The 21,896-nt window shown below is 43.5% G+C and overlaps 1 protein-coding gene across 4 annotated transcripts; it reads left to right on the plus strand.

Moving 5' to 3' along the window:
- Positions 1–421: 421 nt before the first annotated feature.
- Positions 422–20,831, plus strand: ncam3 (neural cell adhesion molecule 3). Of its 4 annotated transcripts, none has more exons than XM_031787059.1 (16): positions 422–584; positions 2,474–2,545; positions 4,652–4,846; positions 5,424–5,561; positions 6,003–6,143; positions 6,285–6,402; positions 6,736–6,890; positions 11,505–11,647; positions 11,779–11,917; positions 14,137–14,304; positions 14,545–14,665; positions 16,308–16,437; positions 16,547–16,712; positions 18,948–19,149; positions 19,281–19,406; positions 19,829–20,831. In XM_031787059.1, the coding sequence occupies exons 1-16, from the start codon at positions 524–526 to the stop codon at positions 19,866–19,868; spliced, it is 2,115 nt and encodes a 704-aa protein (XP_031642919.1). In that variant the 5' UTR covers positions 422–523; the 3' UTR covers positions 19,869–20,831. The 4 variants fall into 4 exon arrangements, with proteins under 4 accessions (XP_031642919.1, XP_020360870.1, XP_020360861.1 ...); XM_020505281.2 differs by having other exon boundaries at positions 14,545–14,664; positions 16,310–16,437; positions 18,945–19,149; XM_020505272.2 differs by having other exon boundaries at positions 6,006–6,143; positions 18,945–19,149.
- The last annotated feature ends 1,065 nt before the right edge of the window (positions 20,832–21,896 follow it).

Consider the following 21,896-nt stretch of genomic DNA (forward strand, 5'->3'; position numbering starts at 1 on the left):
AAACAGAAATTATGGGAACAGAAAAATGAGGTCAAGAAATGAAAAAGCTTTATTAAATCAAGAATACAGGTTTTATTTGCTTAATTTCATCACATTATGAATTCAGATGAACTTGCTCTTTAACTAAAACTGATGGAGTCGAGTGATAAAAATATCTTCTTCCATCTCGTCCCTGGGGGAGTGCAGAGTGCAGAGTTCCTTTTATCCGGTGTTTTGGAGCGGAGGCAGGGGCCTGCGGTGGCGCCTGATAGGGTAGGGAAGGCTACTTTCCAGCATTATTTTTCCCCGGTGCATGATCTGAACCGAAAATGTTAAGGGGTGTGGATTTGAGCAGGGGAGGGCAGCATGCAGAGATTTTAGAGATTGTGGGGTCCCTGTCTGCCTCCCTGGTTCTCTCCTCTTGCCTATAAAAGCATGAAATATATGTTTCCACCACTGTTGTTTTCGCGCGCAATTGCATGCAGCAGGTGTCAAGGACTACATCGATCCATTCATTGAGGATAGTGACAACTTTGAAGTAGAAATGGCTGAATCGATGATCATCTTGAGAATGTGTTCCATAATGCTGGTCCTTGGTTTTTCAGGTGAGAATACAAAATCCTAAACACTTCAAGGTTTAAATATTTCTGTAAATAATCATATTAATTAGGCCTGCTTTTATATTTGTTGAGAGTGGGACTATTTTTTGCTTTTAATTGTATTTATTCGATTATTCATTTGTTTATTTGTTCATTATTTGTCAATATGCATTTGCCTATAGTTTAAATAATATAGACACATATAGACAAAAAATTTCACTGTTGGAGTTCATTTCTTTGAATATGTGGTATTTATGCTTCAGTGTAATGACTTTCTTCATTAAAACCCTTGAAATCAGTATATCAGAGCTGGTATAGCCTATATCTGATGATCATATCACTGCTACAGATGTAGGATCTTAATTTGATCAACATGTTGCAGGAGAACTTTCCTGTGATGTAGGACATTTAAAACTTGGTGTGTGTTTAAAAATCTTCCGAAGTTTGTAATTTCGACTTTGACATTTCAGACTTGATTTCCCCTTAAAATAAATTTATCAACCCATACAAAAATGGAAATTCATTATAATCCACATAATAATGCACATTTCCTGTTGCTGCAGGATTATTTTCATGCTGTAGCAAACTGGCTCAAATTAAGATCCTACATCTGTAGGGTTCTCCTCACAGGGAACATGGTTCACAGTTTGTGTTCTGTCATGAGATGCACTTTGCTTGTTTGTCTTACTTTTCATTAACATGTATTTAATCTTACCTAAGGGATTCAATCCAACTTTACAGAGCTAACTAAAGTGAACATTTTCCTTGCCAATTTTCCCTACATGTACAATATATAGCACTTTCAACACATTCCTCAAGTACATGAATGTGGTACTACAACTATACAGCATCCTGAATACTAGGACATAGGAGAGAATACTGAGTTTGTTTATCTCTTATGTTAAAAAATAGATTTTCTTTATTCTATCTCTGCTCTGAGTGTGAGGTGTATCCAGAGCAATGTCCAAGCTCATCTGTTCCTGAGGCTGAATTGTAATAGGAGATAAATGCTTTCTGAATCCACCCCAGCCCATAATTTGGCAGTGATCTTTAAAATGCCAAAAAAGAGATGCCAACTAACTACTCTTATTCTAATTCCACCACATCTAAACTCATCCTAATTAACCCAGCCGGGATTGTTAAGGCTACATCATCCCGCTGCTGTAATTTGGTTTAGGCTCCAAGAGCCCCCTGACCTTGTTTTACAACCAAATTGATGATTGGGGAAAGTAAAGCAAAAGGTTGGAAGTCTATCCAACCATTTCAACTTTCAGTGGCCAACAAAGACAAAAGACAGAAAGAAAGTAAGTTATGAGGGGAAGGAGATGTGGCCATATAAGAGAATTGGGACGCAGACATAGAGCCTGTCTCATCCACAGCCATAGAGCCATTCTCAGCCTCAGTACAGGAAGGAATAGTGTGCTGCTCAGGAAGTCCATCACTGCCAAGGTCCCTGCTTGTTTTTTCCTGGCCGCCTGTCGGCATGCTGCAATTAGTCCCCAGGAGCCTATTTGTAGGCCTAACTTACTATCTCCAGATTGATGTCTATCTGCAGGGCTTCAGTGTTGACAGGTGCAATTGAGACCTCTCTCCTTCTGCAGGTGTCCCAGGTCAAATCAATCAACTGATCTCTCTTATAAATGTATAGTGTTGATGAGTGCATCGTTACAGTCTGTTCTAGAGATACAGTGTAGAAAATACATGGCAGTTGTGGTTTGGTGGTATTTGATTAATCACACTAATATATTCTTAGTCAAGTCGATAGGCATGCCCAAATTTTGGGCTCTAGGTTCTCCATTTCAATAGTTATTCCAGAATATAGAAGCTTCAAGTGGTGTTACTGTTAGGTGTCTGAAAGGTTGTTCTAATATTGCTCTTCTTCCTCACTGTGTCAGAGGCCAAAATGGAAATCATCACCAGCAAACCAGATTTGTTGCTGGGTGAGAATGCCATGCTCCTCTGCAAAGGTTGGTACAATGTTCTGGCAATATATATATATATATATATACAGTTGAAGTCGGAAGTTCACATACACTTAGGTTGGAGTCATTAAAACTCGTTTTTCAACCACTCCACAAATGTCTTGTTAACAAACTATAGTTTTGGCAAGTCAGTTAGGACATCTACTTTGTACATGACACAAGTAATTTTTCCAACAATTGTTTACAGAGATTATTTCACTTCTAATTCACTGTATCACAATTCCAGTGGGTCAGAAGTTTACATACACTAAGTTAAAGTTAAGTTAAGTTAAACAGCTGGGAAAATTCCAGAAAATGATGTTATGGCTTTAGAAGCTTCTGATAGGCTAATTGACATCTTTTGAGTCGATTGGAGGTGTACCTGTGGATGTATTTCAAGGACTACCTTCAAACTCATTGCCTCTTTGCTTGACATCATGGGAAAATCTAAATAAATTAATCCCAGAACAACAGCAAAGGACCTTGTGAAGATGCTGGAGGAAACAGGTAAAACGAGTCCTATATCGACATAACCTGAAAGGCCGCTCAGCAAGGAAAAAGCCACTGCTCCAAAACCGCCATAAAAAAGCCAGACCATGGTTTGGAACTGCACATGGGGACAAAGATTGTACTTTTTGGAGAAATGTCCTCTGGTCTGATGAAACAAAAATAGAACTGTTTGGCCATAATGACCATCATTATGTTCGGAGGAAAAAGGGGGAGGCTTGCAAGCCGAAGAGCACCATCCCAACCGTGAAGCACAGGGGTGGTAGCATCATGTTGTTGGGGTGCTTTGCTGCAGGACTGGTGCACTTCACAAAATAGATGGCATCATGAGGGAGAAAAATTATGTGGATATATTGAAGCAACATCTCAAGACATCAGTCAAGAAGTGTCACATCCTGACCTTAGTTCCTTTTTTATGTCTCTATTTTAGATTTGTCCGGTCGTGAGTTGGGGTGGGCATTCTATGTTTTGTTCTGTGTGTTATATTTCTAGGTGTTTGGCCTGGTATGGTTCCCAATCAGAGGCAGCTGTCAATCGTTGTCTCTGATTGAGACCCATACTTAGGCAGCCTGTTTTCCCACTATGGGTTGTGGGTAGTTTTTTTCTGTTTTGTGTTTCTGCACCTAACAGGACTGTTTCGTTTTCATTTATTCTCTTTGTTATTTTGTTTTGTGTTAAGTTTAAATAAAAATAACATGAACACTTACCACGCTGCGCTTTGGTCCTACTCATCATCAGACGGAGAAGAAGTTCGTTACAAGAAGTTAAAGCTTGGTCACAAATGAGTCTTCCAAATGGACAATGACCCCAAGCATACTTCCAAAGTTGTGGCAAAATTGCTTAAGGACAACAAAGTCAAGGTATTGGAGTGGCCATCACAAAGCCCACAAATCCCATAGAAAATTTGTGGGCAGAACTGAAAAAGTGTGTGCGAGCAAGGAGGCCTACATACCTGACTTAGTTACACCAGCTCTGTCAGGAGGAATGGGCCAAAATTCACCCAACTTATTGTGGTTCCCAAAACTTTTGGGGAGCTTGTGGAAGGCTACCTGAAACGTTTGACCCAAGTCAAACAATTTAAAGGCAATGCTACCAAATACTAATTGAGTGAATGTAAACTTCTGACCCACTGGGAATGTGATGAAAGAAATCAAATCTGAAATAAATCCTTCTCTCTACTATTATTCTGGCATTTCACATTCTTAAAATAAAGGGTGATGCTAACTGACCTAAGACAGGCAATTCTTACTAGGATTGAATGTCAGGAATTGTAAAATACTGAGTTTAAATGTATTTGGCTAAGGTGTATGTAAACGTCCGACCCCGGGGCGGCAGGGTAGCCTAGTGGTCAGATCGTTGGACTAGTAACCGGAAGGTTAAAAGTTCAAACCCCCAAGCTGACACGGTACAAATCTGTCGTTCTGCCCCTGAACAGGCTGTTATTTTAACCCACTGTTCCTAGGCAGTCATTGAAAATAATGATATGTTCTTAACTGACTTGCCTAGTCAAATAAAGGTTAAAAAAAAATATATATATATATATATGTATATATCCTAACAAATTTTTAAAATATGATACATATAATCACACATAACCCCTCTTAGCTGGTGGGGAAGGAGACATCACCTGGCAGAAAGATGGAGAGGATGCTGAAGAAGACCAGATTGAGAAAGTGGATGAGACATCGTCAAAACTGTTAATCAGGAATGCCAAGATGGAGGATGCAGGACGGTACACGTGCTTATGTGATTTTGACACCGGTCACATAGATCATACATCTTATATCATCTTTGTCTATGGTAAGATGTTTAAAGTAAAACTTTTCACCTGGCTAATGTGACCAAGAGTTAGTGTTGAAGGGTTTTTCTCGTATTGTTTGAGTATTGAGCTAGTTAGTGTTGTCTTGCAAGATCAAAGACGCCACATAGCTCATATCTCTGTCACACACACACGTTTGTTTTAGTATCCTTGTGGGGACCAAAACATGCATTCCCATTCAAAATCCTATTTTCCCTCACCCCTAACCCTGACCCTTAACCCTAACCTTAACCCCAAACCCCCAACTCAATTCCTAACCCTGAACCCTAAACCTATTTCTAACCCTAACCCTATAACGAACCCCTAAACCTAAAATAGCCCTTTTCCTTGTGGGGAAGAGTGAAATTTTCCATAATCCTAAACTTAGCCCCAAATCTCAAATCCCCAACCCAACTCCTAACCCTTACCCCTAACCCTAATTATAACCCTAAACCCTAAGCCTAAGATATCCTTTTTCCTTGTTGGGACCGGTGAAATATTCCTTGAGGATAGTAAAACCAAAAACACACACACACAATGACCCTTTCGCTCTCTCCATCCCTCTCTCAACTCACCCAGAGCGGCCATCCTTCGGGGAAACACTGGCCTACCATGAGTTCCTGGAGGGTCAAGATGTGGTCATCACCTGCATGGTCACTGGCAAGCCGGTGGTGGAAGTCAACTGGGAGAGGGACCATGAGAAACTGCACTCTGAAGGTAGGAGGGGTACCCTCGGTTCTGATTGTTCATGTGGTATGGGGGTCTCTTAGCTTCCTAGCTCCTCGCACTAGCTGCTGCCTGCCTGCCTGTGACCGATGGAGAGGTGGCGATGGTGGACAGGCTGTTGAGGGGCAGAAGGGGTCACGTAGCTCATAGGCTAATCCAATTTGCCATCAAATCGAGGGATGTTTCCCGGACTCTTCCCTGGGAAACATCTGATTCAATCTGTCTTTTTCCAGAGGGACAAAACACACTAAAAATAACCACCAGACAAGCCCTGACCCTGTTTCATTTTCACACCACCATAGACAACCTTATAGAGAGAGCTTGATTGCTTTTTGAAGCTTGGTTATATTGATGATTAAGCAGACAGAACGTGTTCCTGACACTGAGATGGGGCTGATCTTTCTTTTTCCTGTTGCCGTCTTTTGCTCCCAGCAGGTCGGATCACAAGACTAAAAGACAACTCTCTACAGATCAACAACATCAACAGGAAGGATCGAGGAACATATACCTGTGAGGCTAAAATCAAGGACCGGCCCATTTTCGAAAAGCTCGACATCTCCATCTCCGTCAACGGTGGGGTTACTCAAAGTGCAGTAGGGAATAAGGGATGTTTTAGGATCTTTATTTCGTACAAACTCTGTATAGACCAGAGGATTAGGTGTGTGTTGTTGTTGACTATAATAAATAATGTCTCCTCTGACCCTCCTGCTGTAGTTCCTCCCACAGCGAAGATCCATGAGGAGGTGAAGAAAGTCACGGCCGGACCAGAGACCAATGTCTCCCTCAGCTGCCTGGTCGAGGGAGTCCCCCAACCGAACATCATCTGGACAGTGTGAGTGTGTGTGTTTGTTCACACTGATGTGCATGTGTGTAAAGCCAGAGTATCCTGCTAAAAACAGTTTGCAATAACACAGAGAGAGAGAGAGCGAGAGAAATGAAAAACTAGTGTGTATTGGAAAGTGTATGTTTGGGTGAAGGCCTCCAGTGTGTCTATATTTATGTGGTAATTTATGTCTCAGTACACCACTAATGTGGCGTGCCATCCTGTCTGTGTGGTTGACTGTGTGTCTCACTTCCTGTCAACTTCCTTATCAGCAGCGTGCTAATGTTCTGTAGCACCAGGCCTCACTTCTGTCTGTCTGTCTGTTGGCGCTTCCCTCCTCAGCCCAGACTCTTCAGATGAGTCCCGCTACAAGTACAACTCAGACAAGAGCGAGCTCATTATTTCGTCCGTTGTCAGGAGCGACTACGGAGAGTACATCTGCACGGCCAAGAATAAAATCTCAGAGAGCAGTGCCATGATCATGCTGGATGTCTCAGGTGTGGTTTGTTAGAGAACATCAGGAAACACACTCCTCCTGGAAACAAACAGCTGTAGCTTCGTAAGACCAAGCTTTCTCCAAAAGAACAGATAAAAAATGACTTGTTATTTGAATACTTCCTTCCAGATGTTTACGTTCCTGATATACAGAGATATCATGGAGAATTTGATTCTGTGTAAGCAACCATTTTCTGTCAGACAGTCTAGTGAGCCTGAGCCACGAGAAGCTGTTTCAGAAAACAAACCACTTCATCCCATTCAAACCCATTACCCGTGTCACATTTTCAACCAGGGAAAAGCAGCATTGTGTGTCTCTCATCAGAGAATGTATTTTTAATCTTCAGGTGTTTTCAGAAAGATTGATGGAAAGAATGGGCACCTTTGAGGAAAATGGGGAAGGTTCATGCTTTTTCAATTTCAGTCAAGTTCTAGGTTTAGTATTTTTTTTTTACATCTAGTTCTGGGGAGGGTCATGTAATTTGTAATTGATGAAATTCCAATATTTCTTAGTGTTTTAAAATTAGTTGATTATAAGGCTATACATCGATATGTGCCCGATGACGCCCCTCATCTCTGATTCTCCACTGGTCACACAATATCAGGTATTTTGTGTGGTCTCAATCAAATGACCAATAGCCTATAGGCTACAGGCTATGAAATGCATGCTTTCAGAAGCATAGAGCAAAGTTATATTTCTACGATAGAAGCGGATTAAACAGCATGATCATTAAACAGGTGCACCTTGTGCTGGGACCATAAAAGACCACTCTAAAATATGCAGTTTTGTCACACAACACAATGCCACAGATGTCTCAAGTTTTGAGGGAGTGTACAATTGGCATGCTGACTGCAGGAATGTCCATCAGAGCTTTTGCTAGAGAATGTAATGTTAATTTCTCTACCATAAGCCGTTGTTTTAGAGAATTTGGCAGTACATCCAACCGGCCTCACAACCGCACACCATGTGTAAGTAGCCACGCTAGACCAGGACCTCCACATCCGGATTCTTCACCTGCAAGATATTCTGAGGAGGGGAAGGGTTGGTGCTGAGGAGTATTTCTGTCTTTATTAAAGCCATTTTGTGGGAAAATTTCATTCTGATTTGCTGGGTCTAGCTCCCCAGTGGGTGGACCTGCCTATGCCCTCCCAGGCCCACCCATGGCTGCTCCCCTGCCCAGTCATGTGAAATCCATAGATTAGGGCCTAATTTATTTATTTCAAATAACTGATTTCCTTCTATGAACTGTAACTTACTAAAATCTTTGAAATTGTTGCATGTTGTGTTTACATTTTTGTTCGTATAATTCTATCACTATCGATTGATTAATCTATTCACGTTCTGTGCAACAGAAGATGTTTAAACCCAGGCAGCTTTTAGGGAAACACTTGTGACCTTCTCTCGCTGGGTTAAATCATTGAAGAAGAGTAGCCAGCAGTTAAAACGTTAAAAAAAATTATGTGTCGGTAGTCCTACTCTGTCTGGGGTGGAAAGGTAGTCCTACTATGTCTGGGGGGAAAGGTAGTCCTACTCTTTCTGGGGGGGAAAGGTAGTCCTACTCTGTCTAGGGGGGAAAGGTAGTCCTACTCTGTCTGGGGTGGAAAGGTAGTCCTACTCTGTCTGGGGGGGAAAGGTAGTCCTACTCTGTCTGGGGGGGAAAGGTAGTCCTACTCTGTCTAGGGGGGAAAGGTAGTCCTACTCTGTCTGGGGTGGAAAGGTAGTCCTACTCTGTCTAGGGGGCAAAGGTAGTCCTACTCTGTCTAGGGGGGAAAGGTAGTCCTACTCTGTCTGGGGTGGAAAGGTAGTCCTACTATGTCTGGGGGGAAAGGTAGTCCTACTCTTTCTGGGGGGGAAAGGTAGTCCTACTCTGTCTAGGGGGGAAAGGTAGTCCTACTCTGTCTGGGGTGGAAAGGTAGTCCTACTCTGTCTGGGGGGGAAAGGTAGTCCTACTCTGTCTGGGGGGGAAAGGTAGTCCTACTCTGTCTAGGGGGCAAAGGTAGGCCTACTCTGTCTGGGGGGGGGAAGGTAGGCCTACTCTGTCTGGGGGGGAAAGGTAGTCCTACTCTGTCTAGGGGGGAAAGGTAGTCCTACTCTGTCTAGGGGGGAAAGGTAGTCCTACTCTGTCTAGGGGGGAAAGGTAGTCCTACTCTGTCTGGGGTGGAAAGGTAGTCCTACTCTGTCTGGGGTGGAAAGGTAGTCCTACTCTGTCTAGGGGGGAAAGGTAGTCCTACTCTGTCTAGGGGGGAAAGGTAGTCCTACTCTGTCTAGGGGGGAAAGGTAGTCCTACTCTGTCTAGGGGGGAAAGGTAGTCCTACTCTGTCTAGGGGGGAAAGGTAGTTCTACTCTGTCTGGGGTGGAAAGGTAGTCCTACTCTGTCTGGGGTGGAAAGGTAGTCCTACTCTGTCTAGGGGGGAAAGGTAGTCCTACTCTGTCTAGGGGGGAAAGGTAGTCCTACTCTGTCTAGGGGGGAAAGGTAGTCCTACTCTGTCTGGGGTGGAAAGGTAGTCCTACTCTGTCTGGGGGGGAAAGGTAGGCCTACTCTGTCTGGGGTGGAAAGGTAGTCCTACTCTGTCTAGGGGGGAAAGGTAGTCCTACTCTGTCTAGGGGGGAAAGGTAGTCCTACTCTGTCCAGGGGGGAAAGGTAGTCCTACTCTGTCTAGGGGGGAAAGGTAGTCCTACTCTGTCTGGGGTGGAAAGGTAGTCCTACTCTGTCTGGGGTGGAAAGGTAGTCCTACTCTGTCTAGGGGGGAAAGGTAGTCCTACTCTGTCTAGGGGGGAAAGGTAGTCCTACTCTGTCTAGGGGGGAAAGGTAGTCCTACTCTGTCTAGGGGGGAAAGGTAGTCCTACTCTGTCTAGGGGGGAAAGGTAGTTCTACTCTGTCTGGGGTGGAAAGGTAGTCCTACTCTGTCTGGGGTGGAAAGGTAGTCCTACTCTGTCTAGGGGGGAAAGGTAGTCCTACTCTGTCTAGGGGGGAAAGGTAGTCCTACTCTGTCTAGGGGGGAAAGGTAGTCCTACTCTGTCTGGGGTGGAAAGGTAGTCCTACTCTGTCTGGGGGGGAAAGGTAGGCCTACTCTGTCTGGGGTGGAAAGGTAGTCCTACTCTGTCTAGGGGGGAAAGGTAGTCCTACTCTGTCTAGGGGGGAAAGGTAGTTCTACTCTGTCTGGGGTGGAAAGGTAGTCCTACTCTGTCTGGGGTGGAAAGGTAGTCCTACTCTGTCTAGGGGGGAAAGGTAGTCCTACTCTGTCTAGGGGGGAAAGGTAGTCCTACTCTGTCTAGGGGGGAAAGGTAGTCCTACTCTGTCTGGGGTGGAAAGGTAGTCCTACTCTGTCTGGGGGGGAAAGGTAGTCCTACTCTCTCTAGGGGGAAAAGGTAGTCCTACTCTGTCTGGGGTGGAAAGGTAGTCCTACTCTGTCTGGGGTGGAAAGGTAGTCCTACTCTGTCTGGGGGGGAAAAGTAGTCCTACTCTGTCTGGGGGTGAAAGGTAGTCCTACTCTGTCTGGGGGGGAAAGGTAGTCCCACTCTGTCTGGGGTGGAAAGGTAGTCCTACTCTGTCTGGGGGGGAAAGGTAGTCCTACTCTCTCTAGGGGGAAAAGGTAGTCCTACTCTGTCTGGGGGGGAAAGGTAGTCCTACTCTGTCTGGGGTGGAAAGGTAGTCCTACTCTGTCTGGGGGGGAAAAGTAGTCCTACTCTGTCTGGGGGTGAAAGGTAGTCCTACTCTGTCTGGGGGGGAAAGGTAGTCCCACTCTGTCTGGGGTGGAAAGGTAGGCCTAACTTCAAGATTCCTCATGATGTCAGAGATTTAAGAATTTGCAAACAAGGACAGTTTAATTTAAAACAAGATATTTGGCATTGAAGAAATATAACTTTCTGTCCATTCTTAGCCTGTAATTTCAGTAGTTTGTGTGTTATTAAAAAATATTCTGCTAATATGTAAAATTACTTAGAATTGCATGAAAGGTTTATAAAAGGACCTGCAAATACCATTATAGATTTATGCAATGCTTTTACTATAAAGGAAATCTTTCCACCCATATTCTTGTCCACGGTGGTCTGCGAACCCATAACCTTCTTATCCCGGGCCGCAGCCCTGTGTGAAATAAAAATTCCTGTGCTGTCATGTAATGCTTACAGGACATAGAACAGTTTCTAAAACGTCATATCTAAGGCTCTGGTCTGTCGAAGAAGTAAGTGTAAATGGTAGACAATGTTCCCTGCTATCCACTTTATGTTTTCATTATTATTTGGGGTATAGGGGAGGGTCACTTGTTTTATTTTTCAAGCGTTCTGGGAAGGTTTAGGTCAAATATATTTTGCTGAAAGGAGGCCCATCCATTTTCATTTCAGAGAGGTCCGTTTTTCTCCATGTAACCCTTATTGTAAATAACGTTCACTCCCTAACCAGATACAATGGCAATATCTTGCTGGCTTAACCATACCAATACCTTGCTGGTCTTTGAAGCCATCTGAACGCACAACAAAATAATTGTTCCTATTTAACAGAAGATGCACATATATTGTTAATAAATTACACATATTCTTATCTATTGTAATTTGTTTGTTATTGTCACACAAAGCACTCAGTTTGTCCTGCCTCTTGTTCTGTGCGTGTTTACAGAGCATCCTGTAGCAGTGCTGAGCCAGGAGAAGATGGAGCTGGAGCCAGGCCAGACTCTCTCAGTGTCATGTAACGTCTCAGGACACCCTATGCCCGCGCTGCAGTGGGTCAGGAAGACCAACAATGACCACCTGCTAACAGTGGTAAGACAGACGATGCATTCACACAGTGGCAATAATTACAACAAATATTGGGGGAGAATCAGGCAGAGAATACATTTTTGTTATATTTCTCTCCTCCGAGTTCCTGTCTGGTTGTGTTTGTGTGGATACAGGACGCTGGTGGAGGTCGAGTGAGAATGGAGGATGGCTATGTCCTGGTCATTGACAATGTGACTCCCTCGGATGGAGGGCTGTACAGCTGCATGGCTATCAGTCCTGCTGGCAACGCCTCCACAGACTTCAGCCTGCAGAGTAAGGCCACCCTTGACCTTCCTACTCTGTTATGATAATACTTAGCGCTAACACAACATTCCACTGGACAGAGACGTCAGCTCAATGTGAATTCAACGTGAAATCAACAAAAAAAGTCATTGGATTTTAGGTGAAAACAATATGAAAAAATATGAAATATGAATATGAAATATGAAATTCCCTAAGATGATACATTTTCGCAAATCCAATCAGTTTTCCACGTTGATTCAACGTCATTGCATTCCATTTTTTGGTTTAAATGACATGGAAACAACATTGATTCAATCAGTTTTTACCTTTCTATAAAGGGACAAGCAGCCACAAACCACTATAAAATTCTAAAATAACTGAAAACAGTGGGCGATTTTAGCTAAAGTGTAGGTACTCTAAACTCAGCAAAAAAAGAAACGTCCCTTTTCCAGGACCCTGTCTTTCAAAGGTAATTCGTAAAAATCCAAAAAGCTTCACAGATCTTCATTGTAAAGGGTTTTAACACTGTTTCCCATGTTGTTCAATGAACCATAAACAATTAATAAGCATGCACCCGTGGAATGGTCGTTAAGACACTAACAGCTTACAGATGGTAGGCAATTAAGGTCACAGTTATGAAAATTTAGGACACTAAAGAGGCCTTTCTACTGACTCTGAAAAACACCAAAAGAAAGATGCCCAGGGACCCTGCTCATCTGTGTGAACGTGCCTTAGGCATGCTGCAAGGAGGCATGAGGACTGCAGATGTGCATCCGAACATCACACCTGCGGGACAGGTACAGAATGGCAACAACAACTGCCCGAGTTACACCAGGAACGCACAATCCCTCCATCAGTGCTAAGACAGTCCTCAATAGACTGAGAGAGGCTGGACTGAGGGCTTGTAGGCCTGTTGTAGGCAGGTCCTCACCAGGGCAATAAATTGCAATGTCCGTACTGTGAGATGCCTAAGACAGCACTACAGGGAGACAGGACGGACAGCTGATCGTCCTCACAGTGGGAGACCACGTGTAACAACACCTGCACAGGATCGGTACATCCGAACATCACACCTGCGGGACAGGTACAGAATGGCAACAACAACTGCCCGAGTTACACCAGGAATGCACAATCCCTCCATCAGTGCTCAGACTGTCCACAATAGACTGAGAGAGGCTGGACTGAGGGCTTGTAGGCCTGTTGTAAGGCAGGTCCTCACCAGACATCACCGGCAACAACGTAGCCTATGGGCACAAACCTACAGTCTCTGGACCAGACAGGACGGGCAAAAAAGTGCTCTTCACTGAAGAGCCACGGTTTTGTCTCACTAGGTGTGATGGTCGGATTCGTGTGTATCGTCAAAGGAACGAGCATTACACCGAGGTCTGTACTCTGGAGCGGGATCGATTTGGATGTGGAGGGTCCGTCATGGTCTGGGGCGGTGTGTCACAGCATATTCGGACTGAGCTTGTTGTCATTGCAGGCAATATCAACGCTGCGCGTTACAGGGAAGACATCCCCCTCCCTCATGTGGTACCCTTCCTGCAGGCTCATCCTGACATGACCCTCCAGCATGACAATGCCACCAGCCATACTGCTCGTTCTGTGCGTGATTTCCTTCAAGACAGGAATGTCAATGTTCTGCCATGGCCAGTGAAGAGCCTGGATCTCAATCCCATTGAGCACGCCTGGGACCTGTTGGATCGGCGGGTGAGGGCTAGGGCCATTCCCCCCAGAAATGTCCGGGAACTTGCCTTGGTGGAAGAGTGGGGTAACATCTCACAGCAAGAACTTGCAAATCTAGTGCAGTCCATTAGGAGGAGATGCACGGCAGTACTTAATGCAGCTGGGGGCCACACCAGATACTGACTGTTACTTTTGACCCCCTTTTTGTTCAGGGACACATTATTCCATTTCTGTTAGTCACATGTCTGTGGAACTTGTTCAGTTTATGTCTCAGTTGTTGAATCTTGTTATGTTCATACAAATATTTACACATGTTAAGTTTGCTGAAAATAAACGCAGTTGACAGTGAGAGGACGTTTCTTTTTTTGGTGAGTTTATTTACATTTGCAGTGTTCACCATTTTTTATTTCTAATGACAATGTTCTTATTCTTTCATCTCTGACATTCTCATTCCCTCTTCACCTCTCTGTCTTTGAACTGCTCTGCACCTCCCTCCTTTTTCCCTATTTCCCCCTCATTAAATCCTCTTGTTCTCCATGTTTCTCTCATCTCTCCTCCCCCAGCCTGGCCAGGTAAAGCATCCCAGGTAAGTGGCACCCCAGGGCCCACATCGGTCCACTTCACCCTGGGGGCTTCCCTGGTGGATGGGGGCTCTCCCATCACCCACTTCACCCTCCAGTGGAAGACAGGACGTGAGAACAATTGGCAGGAGAGAGTCATCCAGTCCACAGGTAAATACCTGGCTCTCAGTGACCAATCTATTTAATGAAATACTGTAGATGATGTTTGAGACAGTTAAGATGAAGCCAATGAATACACTGAGGACTAGAAGTCGTATCTGAACACTGATTACCCTAAAACAGGGGAGGCCTCTGATGACCATTTTAGTGATATGAGTAGTTTGATTAGTTTGAGTGTATACATATATAAAAGTAATATGTGTGTTCATGTACCCTGTTGTTTGTGTGCAGACCCCCTGGTTATCAAAGATCTGAATCCCTACACCACCTACTCTGTGCGGTTTGCCCCACAGAACCACCTAGGTCAGGGAGGCTTCTCCGAAGAGCTCACTGTCCGCACACAGGGCATACGTGAGTGTCACCCTCCTCTTCCTCCTCTCTCTCTCCTCACTCCCAATCGCATCATATCTAGGCAAATGCAGTATAATTATTACTAATTGTCACCAACTATCATTGTTCAAACTGCATTACTTGTGTCAACAAGCTACAGTATATCCATATTGCCTACTGTTTTGAGTGTCTATCTACAGTTGGAGTCGGAAGTTTACATACACTTAGGTTAGAGTCATTAAAACTCATTTTTCAACCACTCCACAAATTTCAGTCGGTTAGGACATCTACCTTGTGCATGGCACAAGTAATTTTTCCAACAATTGTTTACAGACAGATTATTTCACTTATAATTCACTGTATCACAAAAGTATCTATATCTATATCTATAGTATGTAAAACGAGTCCTATATCGACATAACCTGAAAGGCCGCTCAGCAAGGAAGAAACCACTGCTCCAAAACCGCCATAAAAAAGCCAGACCATGGTTTACAACTGCACATGGGGACAAAGATCATACTTTTCGGATAAATGTCCTCTGGTCTGATGAAACAAAAATAGAACTGTTTGATGATAATGACCATCATTATGTTTGGAGGAAAAAGGGGGCGGTTTGCAAGCCAAAGAACACCATCCCAACCGTGAAGCACAGGGGTGGCAGCATCATGTTGTGGGGGTGCTTTGCTGCAGGAGGGACTGGTGCACTTCACAAAATAGATGGAATCATAAGGTGGGAAAATTAAGTGGATATATTGAAGCAGCATCTCAAGACATCGGTTAGGAAGTTAAAGCTTGGTTGCAAATGGGTCTTCCGAATGGACAATGACCCCAAGCATACTTCCAAAGTTGTGTCAAAATGGCTTAAGGACAACAAAGTCAAGGTATTGGAGTGGCCATCACAAAGCCCTGACCTCAATCCTATAGAAAATTTGTGGGCAGAACTGAAAAATTGTGTGTGAGCAAGGAGGCCTACAAACCTGACTCAGTTACAACAGCTCTGTCAGGAGGAATGGGCCAAAATTCACCCAACTTATTGTGAGAAGCTTGTGGAAGGCTTCCTGAAACATTTAACCCAAGTTTAACAATTTAATGACAATTCTACCAAACACTAATTGAGTGTATGTAAACTTCTGACCCACTGGGAATGTGATGACAGAAATAAAAGCTGAAATGAATCATTCTCTCTACTATTATTCTGACATTTCACATTCTTAAAATAAAGTGGTGATCCTAACTGAACTAAAACAGCAAATTCTTACTACGATTAAATGTCAGGAATTGTGAAAAACTGAGTTTAAATGTATTTGGCTAAGATCTATGTAAACTTCCGACTTCAGCTGTATATTGGCTGTAAGAAAAATGTATCTGGCATAATTCACTCATTCCACTATCACATTATCATCCACATGACATCATCACCTGCTCGCTGATGTCTATTCATGCTCCATTATTGCCCCGCTCCTGATGTCATCCTCCCATTCCATCGGCATTCGGGCCCGCAGGAGGTAAAGAACTGACACATGTTGTGAAACATCCCTAACATGACAGTAGATTTTACTACAACAGTTTCACACACTGTGTAGTTATAAGCTGGCTGATGCATGAACACCCCTGACCTCTGTACCTACTGTACCAACACACTGCCTCTACCTGCCTCCCTCCCCAGGGGAACCAGACAGCCCGGCCCTGGTGGCCAGCGAGGGGAAGGTTGAGGGCAATATGTTCTCAATCCCTTTACCACAGTTGAACAACGGAGGCTCCCCCATTACCCACTACACCGTCCGCTACAGAGTGGTGAGTATGCATGCGTTTTTGTTTTTCAGTGAAGAGAAAAGATCAAGACATTACAGAGTATGCAAGACCTTGCACTCCCCCCCCCCCCCCTCTCCTCTCTCTTTCTTAGAATAAGGTGGACGAGGACTGGAGGGAGAAGGACCTGCCGTCCAACTCGACAGTGATCAACCTCCATGACCTGCAGTATAAATCAGACTACCACGTGGAGGTGCTCGCCGTCAACCCCTACGGCTCCTCCAGCCCCGCAAAGCTGAACTTCAACGTCCCACAGCCTGGTAAGCTGCTATGGCATACTGAGGTACTGAAATAAAGCTTGAGACCTTCCGAGAGGTGGGACAAATACTGGATTGAGCAGAGTAATGAATTGCTACCACCACCTTTCGATTAACCGGTATGTCAGAGTGAAGGACACACCAGAACTCAACAAAAGTATAACAAACAATGACATACTTTATTAAACATTTAATTTCATAAGACAACGTGGAGTATCTCACATAGGAGCCCTACTATATTTATGTTGTCTATGCAAATGAGCCTGAGTAGAAAGAAGAAAACTGTGGTGTAAGGCACAAACAAAACTGTGGCGTTCTGCATTAGCATCGAACAGCCCCCGTTATATGCAACTTTTCAGGGAAGTTAGAAACCAATATACACAGGCAGTTAAAAAAGCCAAGGCTAGCTTTTTCAAAAGGAAATTTACTTCCTGCAACACAAACACAAAAAAGTTCTGGGACACTGTAAAGTACATGGTGAATAATGAGTAATTTACAAAAAAGCCTCCAATACCCTACTTAATAAATTGGATGCAGTCTATCACAGTGCCATCCGTTTTGTCACCAAAGCCCCATATACTACCCACCACTGCGACCTGTACACTCGTTGGCTGGCCCTCGCTTCATACTCGTCGCCAAACCCACTGGCTAAAGGTCATCTACAAGACCCTGCTAGGTAAGGTCCCCCCTTATCTCAGCTCGCTGGTCACCATAGCAGCACCCACCTGTAGCACGCGCTCCAGCAGGTATATCTCTCTGGTCACCCCCAAAGCCAATTCCTCCTTTGGCCGCCTCTCCTTCCAGTTCTCTGCTGCCAATGACTGGAACGACCTACAAAAATCTCTGAAACTGGAAACAATTATCTCCCTCACTAGCTTTAAGCACCAGCTGTCAGAGCAGCTCACAGATTTCTGCACCTGTACATAGCCCATCTATAATTTAGCCCAAACAACTACCTCTTCCCCTACGGTGTTTATTTATTTAGCTCCTTTGCACCCCATTATTTCTATTTCTACTTTACATTCTTCCACTGCAAATCTACCATTCCAGTGTTTTACTTGCTATATTGTATTTACTTCGCCAGCATGGCCTTTTTTTGCCTTTAACTCCCTTATCTCACCTCATTTGCTCACATCGTATATAGACTTGTTAATACTGTATTATTGACTGTATGTTTGTTTTACTCCATGTGTAACTCTGTGGTGTTGTATGTGTCGAACTGCTTTGCTTTATCTTGGCCAGGTCGCAATTGTAAATGAGAACTTGTTCTCAACTTGCCTACCTGGTTAAATAAAGGTAAAATAAAATAAAAACATATGCTTTGAGCTTAATTACACAGTGTAATTAGGTGACACTGCACACAAAGGTGGGAACATGTGGTTACACAGCAAACTGGACATCAAATACTCTTAAAGCATGTGACTTCACTGCAGACAGGTGCTTGGACCAATTCAAACAGTTAAAAGACCCACATGATAGTGATGAAGGCACATATAGGACCCAGCACTACAATAACTGTTCTGTCCTCCCTTCATAACCCACACTGTAATTTAAAAAGGTACTCCTAAAAATTTAACACATTTAACAGGACTCAGCCAACAGAATAGGACACGGACATGACACTAAAAACATTTAAAAACATTTCACTTGTCTAACTGACGAGACGCTCCCGTGGGGTCTGAGCGTGTGCACCCTTGCTGAGCCGACAGGCATGGCAAGTTGCAGGCCGACGGTAGGTACATATCTAAGGTGCACTGAGTAGCCTTAACCTTAAGCAACAACCCCCCAAAAAAGCTTTCTTATCTGATTGTCGTCGGCAGCCCTACACAGCAGTGAATAACACCCTCCCACCATTATAGGTGCAATATAATTGCAAGAGCTACGGAGCCTCACGTTCATCGATGGATCAGCTCCTCCGCTACCACCTTTCTGCGCTCTCACCTTATAATAGTTTTTCCATAGTCCCGGGCAGAGCTGGCGAACAGGCACAGGTGCCAGCAATTAGTTCATTATTTGGTGATGCCATTCCTTACCACAGTCACATACTGGAAAACGGACTATTGCCCAATAGAGAGGAAAATATCTCTGAAAGAAAACAGTTACAGAACAGAATTCACGGTCAGGATAAAATGTTTTACTGAGTTTAAACATGATTCTCTCTCCCTCTCTGTGTCTTTCTCCTCTCCATCCCTTTCATCCCCTCCCTCACTCCTTCCCTCCCTTCTTCCCTTTCAGTAGCCAAGATGAATAAGGGTGGGATGGGGAAAGGGGCTGTGGCAGGCATTGTCATAGCCATCTTCTTGGCGCTATTGATCGCTGTGGACGCCACCTGTTGCTATACCAACCGCTGCGGCATGCTGATGTTCCTGGCTGTCAAGTTGTTTGGGCAGAAGGTCCCTGGGATGAAGACTGTGGAGGAGGGTGACGGCACCTCTAATGGGTAACGCTGTTCTCTAGCCTACTGTCTGCCTGTTCCTCAATGTAACATATTCAGAGGGTTGTAGTGTGGTTATGTGTGTTTCTCTATATGAACCCTCCTGAGCCTCAGTTTATGTGTGTCCTTCAATGCAGAGACTTGAAGTTGAATGGGCTAGGACTACCGAGGGATAGCATCCCAAATCTGCAGACACAAAATGGGGAAAAGAATGGGTTGCAGGCGGAGGTCACGTGCGACAAAGCGCCCCTCACCAAATTCGAGTAGGTGGCCCATGATGATGTCAGAGGGGTGGACACAGCCCACCCTCACCCTAAACGGGTTGTGAGCCATAAGAAATGGCAAAAAGAGTCACCTCTGCACTTATAAGTCAGCAAGTGTGTTCGATCACTGACTAATTAAATTATAACTAATATACCCATGTGAAAAGTGACACCCTTACCCATTTTTTGATACCCATGTTAATTGTTAGGTAGCCACCACCCACTTGCCACTGCTAGAGTCTTTGTTGACTTGAGCTGACGAACACGGGAATGCCCTTTCAGAATTAGTAGGCACACAGTCTCATTTTCCTGTATTTGTATGTGCATATTTAGTCACTGAGCTAATGACTCATTAAATATTTGCATGGCTAGTTGTATTGAGTTGTATTTTATTTCTAACCTGACCTATTATTTCCTTTCAGGAAGGCGTCCCCCAATGGAGATCCTGCCATTGAGGCCTGAGTTACTGAACAGGAAGTGACATCCTAGTATCTGAAGAATGGAACCTGTAAATGTCAAAGTAGAAAGGAGGAAGTATTGTGAGTTGAGGGGTCTTAGTTAAATGTTTTTGGAGAGTTCCCAGGACAGTCCATGTTGAGAAAGGATAAGGATTAGGAAAGTTATCTGTGAACTGTAATGTCTAACATTGACAGATTGTTGTAATTTCATCCAGCCTTGTGTAATCTCATGTTAAGTGTTACATTTCCTTGCTTTTATGTTTCAGTACATTCATGTTATATTTCAGTACATTAAGGTGGCTGTAAATTGTCAGGGAGACCTTCGTAGTTCATTAATTGAATCATAACTCGTTATTTATTGAAGTCTATATTCACTTTAATCTGAAAAAAAATCTGTAAGTGACATATCATTATTTAATAAGGACATTTTATCCTAACATATTAACAATATTACAGCAGGGCTGCCCAACCCTCTTCCTGGAAATCTGCTGTCCTGTAGGATTTCAGTCCAACCCTAATTTAGCATATCTTCAGCTAGTTAAGGTCTTGTTGAGCAGCTAATTAGTAGAATCAGGTGTGTTAAATCAGGGTTGGACTGAAAACCGACAGGACGGTAGATCTCCAGGAAGAGGGTGGGCAGCCCTGATATACAGTCTACAGCATAATCACATTAACAAATAACAACGTGTCAAAATGACATCTCTTCAAGTGTTGTAATCATGCGGAATATACAGAGCTCATATATTACAGAGCTATATGATGTGCTTATTTTTAACCCAATCTGTTGTTAAATTGCAAATTGCTCATATAATAATTGTATGTTTGTATTTGTTTAATTATCCACTTTTTTAAAGTTTATTTTGTACATTGTACACTGTACATTGTTTGTACATACACATACAGTATAACAGCTATGCATTTTGCTATTTAAAAAAAATTGAAATAAAAACATGCTGTTTTTCATTCACTTTTCTTGAGTTTACCATACTGTAGGCCTTGTGGTCTAGAAATCAAAGTTCTCTGACCACCTCAGTGTGTTTGCAGTTGGCTGTAGTTAACTGCATCGTCATCCACTGCCTCCTTTTAAGGGGAACAAGTTTTAGTGCAGAGCTATATTTGTATTTATCTAGTAGTTATTACTAAATTACAGATACTACGTAATGTAAGCCTGTTGTTGAATTGTTGGGGACACATTTTTTGCAAGTTATTACGCAATTGTTTTGATACATTATTTTTCTTGTGAAATTTACTTTGTGTCTCACTCACTCTGGTTATTTACCTGGGTGAAGGAGCAAGGCTGACATGGAGCTTGTGTAGTTGCGTACTTGAGTAGTTCATGTCATCAGGATCATGTCATCAGGATCATGTCATCAGGATCAGTGATCGGCTTGGCTGACCGTCTCATGTTTTCATAGATGTCCTCTGGTGTACACAATGTTGCTTTCTGTATCTAACAGTCAGAATACAGTCAAAATACTGAGCACTGGCCCCAGGCATAGAATGACTCTCTTGCTACTCATTGGCATACTTTAACTAACTCAAAGTTCAATGGGATTGATTTACATATTTACCATTCACTTTCATGCGAGCTGGTTTTTATTATCTAAGAAAAACAGAACAATAAATTACATGTGTAAGGTTTTTTTTTCGAAATGACAACATAGCCCATTCGCAATGACAACCAGATTTGCAATGACGACCAGAGTAAGGCCACTGTTAGTGCTGTACTTTCATCTGATCACCGAACTGGGGGACTGGTTTGGTAGGAAGCTTCTTCTCTGCCGTGTTCCACTTCTGTCTGTGGATGATAAAACAAAGAGAGAATTCACCCATAAAGGCCAACTAAATAGCCTGTTGTGCTTTTTTAGTAACTTTCTACTGTGGGACAACCAAATCAGCAGTTGGTGGTTGTCGATGCCAGTATGGTATCTCTTTTGAAAGAACATTTGGAAAGAAAGAAGTTGTGTAAGTCTCAGTTGTGACATGATTACGACATCAAGCCTGTAGACAGTGTATTTTCATTTGTATACAA

This window comes from Oncorhynchus kisutch, linkage group LG2 (genome assembly GCF_002021735.2).
Source record: "Oncorhynchus kisutch isolate 150728-3 linkage group LG2, Okis_V2, whole genome shotgun sequence".
Classification (NCBI taxonomy): domain Eukaryota; kingdom Metazoa; phylum Chordata; class Actinopteri; order Salmoniformes; family Salmonidae; genus Oncorhynchus; species Oncorhynchus kisutch.